Here is a 16384-nt window from a genome sequence, read left to right as displayed (position 1 = left end):
AAGCATGCATAAAATTTAGGCTGTAGAGAGTGGATGGAATTCTAGACGATCTTTCGGCGTTGCTTGCCTTTATGTTAGGACACGGGGCACGCGGGTAGGGGGAAGCTTGGAGCTTCACTAAGAGCTCTCCACGTAGACCGGAGGCCCGCAGTGACCGCAAGCTAAGGGAATAAAAAAAAATGCACGCGTTGATGAAACGCGGCCTTACATATGGTTTACAGAATTCATTCACAAATGCAATCTACTCTTATTTACATGTGTTTTTCAGGGCGAGTTAAAATAGCTAGGGGCTCAGTTGTTTATTAAAAAAAGAGGCCTAAATGAGTTGAATTTCTAAAAAGTTTTCGAGAACGTTATAAACGACAGGCTTGTGAGCTTTGGTAACGCTAATATAATAATAATAAAACAACAGTATATTTTTTCAAAAGTAGAAACCTTCTAGCCAAGCATTACTAACTTAGATAAACATAAAATAACTTATAATTTTGAACAGAAATTGTACTCACTTGGGTTATTTTCTGACCTATGAAAAGCGTTTGGGCCTACCAAAAATGATATACAATTGGATAAATTATGCAATATTGATATTAGAGGAATCTGTCTTGAAATTTTAAAAAGTCGCTTAACGAACCGCTCCAAAATGCACAAATATAAGCCGCGTTAAATGAGACACATGGACACATAGAACTCACGGCACACCACAGCATTTGTTTCTTGGCCCACTTTTACCGTAATTGGTGCACATCGTCGACATAATTCACATATGAGGTACACCATGGATTACAATGTAGGTCGATGACGCAAATACATTCCTTTCTGGCACAGACCTGCTCGCTCTAGAGAATTAGGAAATAAATCTTTGGCTTTATAATCTTTAGTTATGGCTACAAAGGAATAAAATAACATTGAACACGAAAAAGACCACATATATTAGTTTCAGTTCATGTAACAGGCCCATTGATAACTTCATTTATGTACAGTTTTATGATGACATCTTAGAGGGAGCCCCACGCATAATTTCTTCGGCGTTGTTTTCTAAGAAAATGTCAATTGGCCACCTCACAAAAATTACGTTCTCAAAATGTCACGTTCAATTGGGATTGTATGGAGATAAAGAGATTTGTTATCCACATGGTTAAAAAAGCTGTCATATTACACTCTCGTCCATTTCCGACATTACAACTAATACAATAAGCTTGCTTTATTAAAAAAAAAATTCTGCTCTTTATTATAACTTTTAAAGCCCCACTGAACCTCTTTTTAAAAACTCCTAATACTGCACGGTTGATAACGTAAGTAATGAGAAAAAGTTAGCGGTGTTTATTTCGGAACAAGCTAAATTTGATCGGAAAAACTTTTCACAAAGATGTCTTGCGAGGGAACATATTTATCACTTGTGCCACACAGAATACACAGAACAAATAAGTATCAGTTACGACACAGAAAAACTTACCAAAAAGACAGCTAATTTTCTTAAACACCATCGTACAGTTATGTCTATATATTGTCGCCGACAAACGTAGGGTGACACAAAAGGGGGCTTTTTAATCCGAAGGCCAAGAAGACCAGCAGCGCGCGTCCGAACGAGAACGTCTTCTTCGCTTCCACACGAGCCTGCAGTCATGCCGCTCGGCCGCATGGCGGCGCTCGCAGAATGTGAGCAGTGTGGCAATATGATAACTGGAACTAAATCTGTGGTAATATTTTAGAACTGAGCTGATAAGTTTGAATTGACCCTTTGTGCGCTCTATGAACCGGTACTTTATATATTTGATAGAGTATACCGACTAATGTACTCTATCCAGCAGCAATGTACCCCTCCCACATTGAGTAAGAAGTGAACCGCCTCCATCGGCAATGAGGGAAACTGCCGGTGCACTCTCTGTACAGCCAGAAGTATTGGAGTATCATTTATTTTCGTCGCTGGTGTAATGCAGCGGAGCTATATGCAGCCACCTGTGACCCGCATCTCACGCTAACAAGTCTGTGGATGATTCCACTGGACGTCCCTTATAAAATGGCCTATAGACACTCTATATACCTATTATAGACTCTGTTGCCTTCCTATAGATATTTCCCTTTGCCTGTTTATAGTCCATAGATTCTCTATAGACAAAAGTCTACTAAAAGTGTATGGCCATAAATCTATAGATTGTCTATAGGATTTGTATTGCCTATAGACTGCTCTCTAGAATTCGTCTATAGAGAGTCTATAAACTTTATAGACGTAAGTCTATAGGCGGTCTATAGACTCTCTAAAGAAGTTTTTGTAAGGGGTAAGAAAAGAGCTCTCCCTTTGAGCGGCAGGAAAGATGCGATATGCCTGAGCAAAGGCTCTCACTATGGGTTCGGTTTAGCGAAGGCATGCACTATATAATGCGGAAGAGATCTATGGAGTTGAACAACAGAAGTTCGCGAAATGTACGCAGGATATCGCTGCTCGACTAAGATTTAAACATGTATGTGTGTTAAAAAGCACTGACGCTCGTCCCAGCGATAGTCAAATGGATCATATGGCACAACGCAGTTTTTCTCCCAGGCAAAAAAACGGATACTGTAGGGTGTGATGTCAATGCCCTTCTTAACTGTTCTTTGTAATATGTCCCAGAAGAACATAGCATCAATGCACAGAATAAAACAATGGTCAATTGTCCCTCGCCAATGGTCAATTGCACAGGCGGCAATTCACCGTCCATGGCGCAAGCATCTCCTTAGCCTGAAGCCATGCCTTCACAGGCAGCGTAGATGTAAGCAGTTTAAAGAAGAATGTTTTTGCAGCAGAAGAAATGCACATTCGCCTAACACGTTTTAAAACACTGGTGTCAAGGAACACCAGAAAAGGTTGCCGATACAACGGTACAGGCAACAAATACTCTCTAAGTGCCTGAGTCATCTGCCTTCTGGAGAGGCTATACACGTAGTCTAAAGAAAAGCGCACAGTGAGGAAATTGAAGGTGTCAGCAACTCCATATATTTATGTTGCTGGGACTATTTAGTGTCTGGAAGAGCCGCATGATGGACTGCCACGTCGAATCACCATGCACGGTCGTCGAAATGTGTGTAGATGCATCTACGTACATGTATATACTCTTTTCTGTTGGCTGTGTGTGTCCTGTCACCCGTTATGGGAAGTTGCCGCTTAGTCAGGCATGTTATTGGCTTTTCGCCAAATTCCTTGGCAGCTGTTTTGTTATCTGAATAAAAATTCAATTGAACTAAAATTCACCCTGAAAATAAGAACCTGGCCAGCTTTCAACTCTGTATCGCGCTGTACGGTATCGAGCGCTCGAGATCTGTGGCCAAAACGAGTTTTTGGGTTAGGTGGAGATGTGCCCAGCAATATTTCTCCCCCCCCCCCCCCCCTCCTCCCGTTTCTCAGTGAGAAATATACTGTATTGAACACCTTCATGTTTTTTTTTTTCCATTTTTCATGCGCACAAATTCCGGTCTATATTCCGTGTTACGTCGGGGCTACGCGAACGGAGGAATGCAAGCGTTCGCTTCGCTGTTTTCGCTGTTTTAAAATGGTTCCACATTTTGAAAATGGTTTGTTGTGACGCAGAGAGGGAACTCTATAAGAATTGTGATGTGACTATCAACTGAAAATGTTCGAAATTTCACCCTCCGGAGTTCCCTTTAAAGGGCCACCCACACACGCTTCTCGACGTGCACCAAATGGGCGTATATAGTTCGAAATTTGGTGAGACATAAAGTATTTTCAGATCAGTTTTTTTTTGGGGTGTTTTGTAGTCGTGTGGACGGACGGACTAAAAGTGGCAGACACGACAGGGCGAAAATATATCACATTAAGTAGATTCCGGATTTAAAAACCATTTTCTGACTAACAAGAACATCAACGATATATGCATTGCGGAACTCCATGGAACCACCTCCCCCACTCCACCGGCTCCTCCAAGAGTCGCCCATACATACCCCCCCCCCCCCCCCCCCCCCCGGGCTGTACGCCCGAAAAATCGTTAACGCGACACGACGGGAGACGAGAGAACGATAATCACAAGCGCCAGTGACTCGTGCTCGTCTTTTCGCCGCTATATTACGGCCGATTTAAAAAGAAAAAAAGAAGGGCTAGAAAGAAAAACGGTATAATATATATATATATATATATATATATATATATATATATATATATATATATATATATATATATATATATATATATATATATATATGGCTGTAAACGTCCTCAGCCGTATTAACTTAATCCGTACATACAGATTCAGCCTTCGAAAATCGAGTAAGCATTTCTTTCTTCTTCCTATAGATCCTCAGGCTTTCTCAAGTCCCATCATAAGCTCTCCTTTAAACTCCCCCTCCACACACACATGCATGTTCACACAAACACTCACAGACACACTCGCATGCACGCATTCACATTCACCATCTGGCAGCGCACCGCGACCACCGGGTGACATGAAGACCGGTCATCCCGTACTGAAGGCTCGCAAACGAAGGCTCTGACACACGCTGGCGCCACCGGGGGCGAAGGCCACGGGTCCCTGCATGGCTTGTGGCTCCTTCGACATATATATATGCGCGCCTTGCTTCCGTTCCTGTATTCCCTCCGTCGTGTAGCGCGTTCGATCTTGTCAAAGTGGCGGAGCAAGTCATGCATGCCAGAGCCCCTGCAGCTGGTGTGCGTAGCGGGTGGGCCTGCCCGTCTGCCTTGGGTGGATGTCGTCGAGTTGTGGCAGCGTGATGATGGCCGCGGGACTCGACTGGACCGTGAGGGAGCGGCCAAGCTGTTCGCGCGTGAACCGCGCCTCGCGCATACCTTTTGTCCTTACCGAATTTTATCATTGTGTATGTGGGCCAAAACTTTTTACACTTTCCCCCTCTCCTTGTTCTTGCTTTCTCGAGGTTGAAATAAAATAAAATGGTCTTACTAGATTTTCAACTTTACTCATGTAAATGCCGCGACTTGCTTCTCAAAAGAAGTTCGTTTCGTATGCAAGTTAAAAAGCATATAAAACGAGACACCGCAAGCTGTGTCAGGAAATCGACACGCATACATGTTTGTCGAGATTTGTATAAGGCGCCGTCCACTCCTCGCCATCCACTAGGCGAGCAGTGATGTCCGGAAACGAATTAGCCATCTTGGCCAGTACGCATAGCTTTTGCTTGTAATAAGTTTAGGGTGGTCATAAGTGTGCAGATTTGCTTAAAAATATTTTTGCCGTTTGCACAGTCGCCCTGAGTTTAACATATGCAGTCGTGCGCCGTTAGTGCGATCCCCTTAATTAAAATGCTCGAATTATCGACAGTATTTCTGTGGTCCTAATTTTTATCGATATGTATATATTCGCCTCGTTAACATGTAAACTCAATCTCCGAACGATGGACAGGATGAAGTTGCACAGAGCCCATTAAGGCCGCGCTAGTAAGGTCCATAGAGATGAGAACAAAACCTAGACTTCTCTAACTAGATAATTACTTTCCTGTATTACAATTTCTGGACACCAGCGAAAGCCAGCTACGAAAGTACAGATGCCAGAACGTTTTTTTTACATTGTTTTATGCATTGCAGTGCTAAGGTGGTCGGGCGATGACCTTTTGTCATATTGCATGAATCATAGTGAGAATTTTCTCTGCAGTTGAGCCAAGCCGAAAGCCGTAGTTGGCAGCTGTCAGCCGGCCGTGTACATATATGTATGAGCGGTTCGTAGTATATGAACACTCATAACCGGAGATACGTGATCATGCCATGAGATGACCAATATATAGGCGCTTCAAACAGCGCCACGTTATATTAAGGACAATGGCGATCAGGATAATGAATCCGCGAGATTTTCTCCGCGATTTTGTCCCGCGAGAATTCCCGAGTTTGTCTTATTTTCACTTCAATGCCAGCCACTACGCACAGAAGGATGCATTAATGCCGAAATGCCTTTTCTCAGCTAACTATTTTTCTTCACTATTCGCTATTACGAACGACTCGCTTTTTATGAGAGTTTTGTCAAGAACCAGAGTGTCCGTTTTAACGAGGCACGACTGCACACTTCTACAAACTCAAGCTTTTCTTCTTTTTTTTCTCCGCCTCTCCCTTTTTATGCTTTTGAAATTATCATTCGACACTGTTTTTGTCACTGTGGTGTTTTTGTCACCCTGAGAATAGGCTGGGCGTTTAGCGATTGAGTTTCTTTAATTTCAGTAGCTCAAGCTCTTTAATACGATGGTCGCGCTTTAAGCTGATTTCGCTGGCGTTTAAGCGATGTCAATATTGGTCAGGATGTTATATGGCGGTAGACCTGCCCGTTCTTGGAGGATGTCCCGAAATGATGACCCCAGTTCGATTACAACCTCACCAGGAGGTCTCGCACAGGCGCATGTCTACTGGGAGGTGGGAATGAAGCGTGGGCCATGTCTGGCAGTGGCTCTATAAAACAATCATCCAGGCTGCAAGAACGAGTGCCACGGGGCCGTCTTGAAGTGAACAAAAAAAACAAAAAAACACGTGCCTATGTGCAGCCCGGCACCAGACGGGTAGATTCTGGTGCTGGTTGTATTTCTGGCGAACGCATGTACTAATGGTGAAGGAACAGCGCTAAGTGCGGGACAGGAGGCAAACATGGAAGCACAAACACGGGCGCTGTGTTTGTGCTTTTTTGTCTCCTGTCCCGTACTTATAGCGCTGTTCCTTCACCATGCAATAGCAACTAGCCCGTCAACTCGCTCTTCTAAAGCATGTACTAAAGCAGTGACCTAAAACGTGCACACTCAGCACTGGCTTTGTTGCGAAAGGGAGGCTGTTTCCGAAAGGCGTAAATATTACATTAAAGAAATTTCCGTTTCTAAACGCGAATATAATACAAGCATTTTCGTCTCTGTACTGAACGAAAGTTACTGATTCGCCAGAAATCTTATACCCCTGTCACACGGACACTGTAAAGGTACTTTGAACGAATGCTCCATTACTCTAAGGACGAACGCGCGCTGCCACACGGACGCGCCAAAGGACACCTAGCTCAAAGGAGCTTCGAAACAAGGCATCTCGAGTTCGTCCTTTGAGGCTTCAAGGGAGTACTCTCTCTCCCAGCGAGTTAACAGCATAAATAAATTGAGAAAAGAAACGTTCAATTTTTGTTTTATAAATTCACTTCATAAGATTAGTGGTGTTTTAAAATATAAGATCATTTGTTTTGTGGCAGTCTCACCACGCCATACTCTCGTTCCAGATATACGAGCGAGTTGGGCTCAGTGTGGCCAGCACTGTGATGTTATGCTCTGTACTTGGAAAATCGTGTCATTATTGCAGTTAAAATTGCGTTGCTTTAACATAATACGGTTATAAAGCTAATTTACTAAAAAACATGTGACATTTATGCATTTACATGTGCAGTGAGGTTTGCAATTTAAATAACGCTTTTCGCCGATGAGGGCGCTAAAAAGTTCTTGCGAAGGTCGTTCCGCGACCGTGTAGCACGGACGAACTCCCTTGAAGTAGTGCTCCTTTGGGAGCGTAAAGGAGCATTAGTTCAAAGTGCCTTTAGAGTGCCCGTGTGACCGGGGTATTACACACCGCAGCCGACACACACACCAAATTCTAACCCTTAAGGGTGCATATCAGCTGTCCCCAGACGAACACCCTTTTTGGTGTTAAAAAGGGTGCAGAGATCAGCACCCTTAAGAAAGGGTGCACGGCATGAAAGTTCAGAGGGCGCGCATCAATCGAAGGATTTTGCTTCATGGGTGGATCAATGTGGAGCACCCTTCCAACATGCATTCGTAGAGGTGTTATGGAAAAATAGTACCCTTTAATGAGGGCGCAACCATTATATCCTCTAAAGTATCATGAAGTACACCTTTCTTTAAGGGTGCTGATCTCTGCACCCTTTTTTAGCACCGAACAATTGGAAAAGGGTGCTCGTCTGGGGACAGCCGATTTACACCCTTAAGGGTGAGAAATTGTTTAGTGTGCAGGACAGAGGGAGGTGGCGACACAGGGCGGTACTTGCAACTAAGATTTTATTGAAAGGCTTCATGGCTTTAATAGACAGAGGCAAAAACAAATTGGCGAGACAAAAACAAAAACACCAGTGCGCCCGTTGAAGCTATAGAGGGGGATGCTCAGCATAAATGACGCGAACTATACACGAAAAAAGATATCAGAGGAACTAGAACATGACGACCGCACGTGGAAGCAAGGACGTGTAAACCATAGCTTAAAGGAAAGATATACGCGTCAAAAAGAAAACAAACAAACAAAGCAACTGAACGGTCACGTGTCAAGGAAACGGAAGGCGAGCTAACACATTTATCCGGTTGCGAGCGTAAGATGGCAATCGCCTCTAGCTCCCTCTATATATTTTGAAAATAAAGTTTTTCTGCCAGTCTACGATCTCTCTTTCAAGCTGTGCACTCCTTCTTCCAATTATATGGGACTGGCTGAACTGAGGGCAACAGCCCCGACAACTGCGGCAATGAACAGGCAGTTTCGAACCAGATTGCGGTGTATAGCCTCCTGATGTCTTGCCAACTGGCCTGCACATCTACCCTCCTAAGTTATTGATTCGTCCGTTTTCGATTTAGCGATGTTTTATTCACAGAATCTTCCCTTCCTCGGGTAATTTTAGGAGTAAAATTTTGCGATAATTCGATTTTCGTGGGTTTTTCAGGGAACCTTAAGAACTACGATTTTTTCATTTTTTTTCTAATTGCTAGCTTTTCCGGCGTGGTCCAGTGAAAATGGGCCAGAACAAGGGATTTTGGGGTCTAATTAAGGGAATTTTCAGTTGTGGCCTTGAACACACTGTTTCGATTTCTGTTAAGGCAGTCCAATATTTCAACTCTCGTCCAAGTCACGTTACACTGCGGCCTTCACCCCCAAACTTTGACAAAGGGATGAAAATTTATGCCTAAGTGCCAGCCCTGGGCTATGAACGTTTTGTATTTATTTATTTATTTATTTATTTATTTATTTATTTATTTATTTATTCACATTTCCTGCAGCGCCGTGAAGGCATAATTGCAGGGGGGATACAAAACATACAACTTTCAAAGATAGATCTTACAGCATGCGACATGGGCTCAACCTCTGGTACAAAAAGTTATGTAAAATGAAAACGATCGTCAATGTGAAATCACATCAGTCAAAGTAAGGAAATGGAGAAAGCGAAATATGAAGCGCGGGAAAGAGCATCAAGTACATAAAGCACATCAGAGATCCGACAACACTGCACGAAACTTTGCCTCGGACTGGCATTCGATCAGAGTGAGGCAGCTTGTTCCATGCATTGATGGTATGTAGGAAAAAAAAAAGAGCGTTTGTAGGCATCAGTACGACACGTCATTTCACGTATCTTCCATTCGTGGTCGCATCTTCTTGATATAAAATGTGGTGGAAGCAAATAAGTTTTAGAGCTAATCGCAGCTTTATTGCAGTAAATCCGGTAGAGAAGTTCTAACTTAATTCGCAAGGCGCTTTTCTAGTGAGTCTCAGTTCAACCCCTGCTTGATGCAGCTACTACGGGCATTAAAAGAGTATTTGTTTGTGACAAATCGCGCTGCACGGTTTTGTACACGCTCCAGCATAATAGCACAATGGGTCCCGATTTGAGGATCCCAGACTCACCACTTACAAAGCAGGCAGAGAAGCCAAACCTTATCCAGAGTGCTCCGGCTTATCGCTCAACATTGCAGCAGGACCAAAGGGAAGGAAAATTGAAAATTACAATGGCAGGCGACATTAAAAGGAAGCACTTATACAGCATGAGGCTTTATCCTAAAATACCAAAGACGAACCTTGTGTCTCGCAGGCAGTGACTCAGTCCTCATGACTCAGTCCACACGTAATGATGATGTCTGGGTCTGCCCGAAATTTCGAAATAATTATAAATTTCAGTCACTACAGCATAATCTGCCATTTATTCTAAATGAGCATAAATGTGTGATGAGTTGCGGCGTAAAAGAACTGAGAATGTATTTTCTATTCAAAGAATGAATGGCTATGCGCGTTTACCTTTTCATTTGCAAGTGCTGTTTTTCATGAGCATGTATGTATTCTATTTTTCTTTATATTTCTGTCTGCTTAACTTCCCTTGTTGGTATTGTGCTGTGTTCAAAACTATAAGTACAGTTATTGTAGACACATTTTGAAATCATATTCTGTTTAGTTAATAATTTAATTGCATTTCCGCTATTGTATAACTCATTGTTCTTTGCATTTCTTGATGTCAATTAATATGGCCACTACCTGTTGCTGTAAACCACTACTGCCTTGTAGAAGGGGTCATGGGCCTAGTCAAGCTGTCGAGACAGCTTTTAGCTCTTGACCCTTTCCAGGATCCATTATCTCTGGAAAAATAATAGAATTGAATTGAAAATTATTCTACTTTGCACGATCCGGGCCAGGCTTAAAGGATCACGACAGCCTTCGTGCATTGTTCAGTTAAAAGAGGCCAGCATCTGCCGCTGTCGGAATGAGTGGTTTACCGAGGCCAAATGGTGGTTTTGCTGCGATCCTAGGCTATGCGTCTCAAAAATTTGCACGTTGGCGGAAACCAAGCAGTTTTGCGCTGTACCTGCGTTGATGAGAGCGCCATTCTTGCTAGCGTTGCTTCGCGTTCTTGGATGCTTTTCGCGCTCGTTAAAATTGACCGCCCTCCCTGATGCCCGATGGCATCAGCTTCCCGAATAGCAACGAGTCGCACCGAGCGAGGCACAACGCCTTTCAGTTCCTGTGAGCCACGGCAGATGGCGCCAGGCGCTCCAGGATCCGCGCTGCTCCGAGGGGGTCCCGTTCGTCGGCCGTAGACCACCATTCATGCCGCCGCCGCCCCGTGCGAGCTGTGGGGCCGGCGTCGACGGCTGCGGCTCCCACAGGGCGGAACGGGAGGGGTGGTGCGGACAGCGTAGGCCTCGCGTGCTCCCGCCAATGAACGAGGTCCCGGCGCGGGACCCCCCTCGTCTGGGCCTCCTCCCCCGCTGGTCCCTCCCGCGCGCGCTCCAGAGCACCTCGCCGCCGAGCACAGCCAGCCGGGCTCTGCCGCCGCCCAGGCCGTGACAACTTGTTTACCGAGAGCTCGTCACCTCCGCGAGGCGCGATAAGATACCACGGCCCCTCAGTGACTCCCCCCCTACCCCCCTCCTCTGCATTACCCTCCTCCCACCATCCGCCCTGTTTTCGTTCCCCTTTCGCGGCTTCAACCGCAATCGGCACCCAACAACAACCCTGAACCACAGCTGGTCATCGTTCCGCCACCGCATTGCTGCCGACTGTCCGCGATTCAGAGCTTGTCTGCACGGAACGACCTGATTGGAGGATTAGCCGAGAGCACGAGCAGCCATCGCCTAGCCCGCTTCTGGGAGACGACGGCGAACAGCGACGTGATGACGGCGTCCGCGTCTGGACCACCGCCGGCGACAGCCACGCCGTCTTCTGCACCGCCGACTCGTCGCCGCTGTGGTCCGTTCTGTGCTGCCGCGAAGCCGAGCGATCGAAGTGGTCGGTTGTGCTTGAGAGCGCGATAACTGCGCGCGCGCTGCCTCCTCCTGGTGTGACCTCCGGCGCGTGTGCTCTCCAAAGACGGCAAGGGAAGTGCGAGCGGCACCGCCTCCGGCAGGGGTCGGTGGCTCGCCGCGCTCGGCCGGCCGACCTGCTACTCCCTCCTCGTGCTCCTGGATCGAGATTCGCCGTCGTCTCATCGCCTCGCGGGAGAAACCACTGGCGACGAGAACTGCCGCCGTCGCGAACGAGCGCTCTCCGGCGGTGGCCCACCACAGCTGTGCATCGCGATCCTCGGCGCGGGGACACCGGCGCGGCGCTGTGCGCGTGTGTTGTGCGCGCGCGTGTGATTCTCCATAGCCGAGGGGCCACCTAGCCCTGGGGCCGCCGTGGCCTCGCAGCAGCGCAGAGGATATGCGCTTCGAGCACTCGGACCTATCGTGCCAGAGCGCCATGGCGTTCCATCCGTTCTTCCTGCCCGGCGGTCCGGCCCCGGGGACGCCGCAAGCGTCGGCGCCAGCGCCGAGGACCACGGACTTCAGCATGCACTCCATCCTGAGCCAGCCCGCGACGGCGCCGACCACGGCTCCCTTCTTGCCGTTGGAGTGCTTCTCGGCTGGACCTCCGCCACCTCCGCACTTGTTTCCCGGGCCGCTGGGCTCGGCGGGGCTCAGTCCTGGGCTGGGTCTCAGTCCCGCGGCGGCCCTGGCGGCTTCTGGCCTGGCTCCTCCCCCACCGGGCCTGGCGATGACCAGAGTTCCGGGAGCCGCGCCGATGACCCCCGAAGAGATGTTGACGGTGCAGTTCAGGCCGCCCTTGCTGAGGCCCGTGGAACCCGAAGACGACGGTGTGCGCGACGACCCCAAGGTGACTCTGGAGGGAATGGAACTGTGGGAGAGGTTCTACGCGAGCGGCACCGAGATGGTCGTCACCAAGTCCGGAAGGTGCGTACACTTGCTACACACAGTCCTGCAACTTGCGCGAGTGGTTACGTGTGTTGCGCCAAGTCGGTCGTGAGAGACTTGTCACGGTTCGTCAATATCTTATGGCATGTACTGGGCAGTGTATTTCGGTCATAGATACACCGTAGGCACAATGAACGTCGTTTAAGGGTCCTAACCTCTTGAACACCACGACTTCCGAGACTGAAACACAGTACGCGTGCACGCCTTGGAGACCAAGAGTGCAGCAGATCACCGAAGAATGCACTCGATGGAAATACTTACAGGGCAGTGATAACGAAGTAAGGCGTACGATCTAGTACTTCATGCTGTTCGCAAAAATTCTTTTGACGCTGGAAGTGTCGCTCGAAGTATAATGCAATGCAGGTGTTTTTTCGCTAAACATTGCACATGTCGTCTATCACTGCATGTTTTCATGCAGAACTAAGCACATTTCAAACGTCAGCGTGCGCTGCTGACATCGAATGGCGAATACAAAATTCGCCACCATCATTAGCTACGCAGGCTGAGTTGTTTACCATAATGTGTAAGTGTAAAAAAGAATAAAGAGGGATGCGTAAAAACGTTTACCATTCATCATTGTTTATGTGTTCTCCTGTTCGGGCTCATACGTCCCAATGGTTTAGCTGATATCAGTCTGTCAACATGGCGCAAGCACCTTCGTTACACGCCAGAAATAGACAACCAAGAGAAGCTTGCACTGTTCATACATCTGTGAAACATTTTTGTTGACTACCCAAAAAAATCTAAACAGACATTATGGCACTGAAGCCGTCGTTCACATTCGCTGAATGCACAACTTGCCACAGATCTCCCAACAGTATAGGCCGATTCCACTCGTGCCTTTTGTACTGTCATTATCTTTTCCAGCAAGATGTGCATCCTCAATGAAAGCCACAACAGTGAGCTTTTTATATTCGGTATATGCTCAGCGACATCTTTTGGACCGAGGAGAGAAAGGAGTGTATACCTCTTCATCGCACAATTGAACATTTAGATACTGTGCGTCGACATTTATATGAACAGCGATAGATGACCAAGTCTAAACGTACTTCTTATCGCTCCTCGTTTGTCGTTTTGGACGAGGCTGTAAAATGACTGCGTTTCGTTATCGTTTCGTGGTAAATGTTAATCCGTGAGGTAAAGCTCTGATTGCCACTCATTGGTTTACCTTGCTTCCAGGGACTCCAGAACTTTTTTGATAGGGGGGGGGGCAAGACATCGATTTTATTTTGTTATTCATTTTTTTAATGCTCACTTACGTAATAAATTTTATATTATGAATATTTTTTATTGTTTAATGTTCAAAGGTTGATGCAAACTGTCACGTTGTGGTGACGACACTCCAGCAGTCAGGAAGACAACGAAGAGGCTTCCAAAAGAAACTGTTTAAAGGGCTGGCTCCCGCCCACTATACGAACTGAATGACTCGGCGGCGGCGATAGCCACAAGTGCCCTGGGCGGTCGTCGAGCTGAATGCCTGCAGTTCTTGGCCGCGCTCAATTTAAAGCTGGCAAGGAACATTCGAGATAAAGAACCAACAGCCACTACAACAATCTGGAAAAATGTGGAAGCATTTGCACGTGGGAACGATCAATGGAGAAAAGTCTGGTTGCATCTAGCATTACAAAACAAAATGATAAAACTGTGTGTCGGCGCTTTTGAATGGGAACGATCAAACGGTGCAAAGATTCACGGTAATATAAAACGAACTGAAATGGGCAGCTTTATATATGTGCGGACGAGGAGTGATCAATTGGTTAAAAAAGTTTGCGCATAGTTTGCTTAAATTCTGGTAATCATGATCTGCACACGGGTCAGGGAGTCGACTTCTTTTATGGCATGACTGGTTAAGGTTACTCATATAAGGAATGCTTTAAAACTTGCTACGAATTGAGCCAAGTAGCTCAGCTCCACTGTGCTCTGCATTAAGAGAGTCCTAGAACTGAAGTGTTTCAATTGTCAGAAATATCCAAGCAAGCGATTGAATACCGGGTTGGGGGGAGGCGCAGCCCCTTTTGGAAAAATGTTGATGGGGCGGCCGCCCACCTTGCCTTCCCCCCCCCCCCCCCCCCGGTCCGGGGTTCCGCATAGGCAGAAAATTTTCCTCGTCGCGTCGCAGATATAAAGAGCCCGCCCGCATAACTACACTGCTAGTGATTCATACTCATGTAGCGTCTAAATATTGTTTTCTTCTGAGTGTCAGACGTTTTTTCAGTCTTTCATCTAGAGCACTGCCCTCTCATAAACTCGAAAGACTTTTCTGAAGATGGTCGCAAACGTTATAATTCAGCGCCTAAATAATGTGATCAAATGGCCAATATTCGCATGCTATGTTCCGCCTTTCAGGGCGCTATATTCCTGCAACACAGCTTTACGTTGTCAAGTGAATCTTAGTGGAACTCTCTCTGTTCCTATATTTTATTCTGTCGCAATAAAATACACACTCGGCGTGCAGCGAGTAATGAAATTATTCATGAGAAAAGTAGGCACCTATAAATCGACTTTTATGCATCTCTGAATGCGTGCAAATTCGCTGCTGGGGACAGCAGCGAACTGATACGGAGCGCACTAACAGCCGCCAAGCCATCCGCGAGCATGCAGACCCCTGCAGTGATCAATAATTTCAATTACGACTTAGTCCGCGTTGCATTAACTAAATAAATAAATCGCGGATCAGCCCTTATCAAAGAACAAGCAAAGCCATGATTGAGTGTGAGCAATTCCGCGAGGTGGGATCAATATTTTAATTGCAGCGAGATCCTCTGTACTGCTACAGTGCACTGATAACAAAGATCTGCATAATGAATTGTAAGCACAAGCTCCATAATGGAAGCATTGCTAAGCATGCATCTTCAAAAGGCACTTAAAAGCAACTGCCTCAAATGAGTGCTTGCGTACGCAGTCGTGCCATTCGAACACGACTCTCAAGTATTGAGTGAGGTTTATTTTCAGCAGGCATTTAATCGCTCATGCACAGCCGACTTAATCTATTAGAAGGAGTTTTTATTTGTGCCCGCTTTCATGCTATATACTTATCGTGAAAGTGCGTTGTTATATTCTAACTGTCTCAGTGTTATTAAGTGCTTGATATCTGAAGAGACCATTAAGCTTTCATTGAAAAGTAGATTATAATTTAGTTGACGTCGCATAATGGTGCACGTGCTTTGCGTCGTCAGGAAACGCGAGATTAGAACGACTGTTAATAGGCAGTAGAAAGTTACTGCCTCAAATGGAAATGGCTAGGGATGTTAATGGCCCTGGTGGGACAAAAAAAAAATAGAGGGCCGGGGGAGGGGGCAGGAGCAAGACCTTTCTTTGAAAAGAATTAACAGCCAATAGCATAACCGGAAGCTTGGTTCCCCAATGGGAATTTCGCTTTGGCAACGGTGTGTTAGTTCTATACATTTGGTGCACATCGCTGCGATGTTATGACGACAGTAATGATAATATTAATGGTATAATATTAAAAATGCATGGCGCGGAAGCAATGGAAAGTTCGACAAAGTATTTTAATAACAAATGTCATTCATTTTTGCCACATGCAAAATTCGATGGCTGTCATTGGAAATTAATTTCTTGGCTGAACGGTTTTCGGGAAAGTTCGTTTGATTTTCATCGTGAAACTGATGCAGTAGAGCATCAGCAACGTATGCAGAAAGGCGGAATTTTACTGGAAAATGGAGGGAATTAAAGTAGCATTACGCTTTTGACATTATTTAACAGATAATTTTGCTGTTATTTAAGGTAAATGCCTCAGGGTATTGGAAGCGGTACTTTGCCTTCCACATACCCTGGAGCTTATCTTTTTTTTTCTGCCGGAAGAGTTCTCGTTACTTTCAATTCTTTTGTCAGCATATCGACAATGAAGCGAAAAGCCACCCTTCAAACAATAATTGAATTCATTTTAATGAATCGTTGTTTTTTTTTTCGTTTCCTTCTCGTGTAAAAGCGATTCGGT

At 45.9% G+C, this 16384-nt stretch overlaps 1 protein-coding gene across 2 annotated transcripts in view; it reads left to right on the top strand.

The window, feature by feature from the left end:
* The first annotated feature begins 10755 nt into the window (after positions 1-10755).
* The window catches only part of LOC144121190 (uncharacterized), a 132272-nt gene continuing 126643 nt past the window's right edge, over positions 10756-16384 (top strand). The window contains exon 1 of one of the 2 annotated variants that reach the window (XM_077654261.1): positions 10756-12405. In XM_077654261.1, coding sequence (XP_077510387.1) covers positions 11876-12405 — 530 coding nt within the window. In that variant the 5' untranslated portion in view covers positions 10756-11875. The remainder of the gene's footprint in view (positions 12406-16384) is intronic. The other variant, XM_077654262.1, reaches the window with a different exon arrangement.

Source organism: Amblyomma americanum, chromosome 2, assembly GCF_052857255.1.
Source record: "Amblyomma americanum isolate KBUSLIRL-KWMA chromosome 2, ASM5285725v1, whole genome shotgun sequence".
Lineage (NCBI taxonomy): Eukaryota > Metazoa > Arthropoda > Arachnida > Ixodida > Ixodidae > Amblyomma > Amblyomma americanum.
The sequence above is the reverse complement of the archived record's forward strand: the minus strand, read 5'-3'. Positions and strand labels throughout refer to the sequence as shown.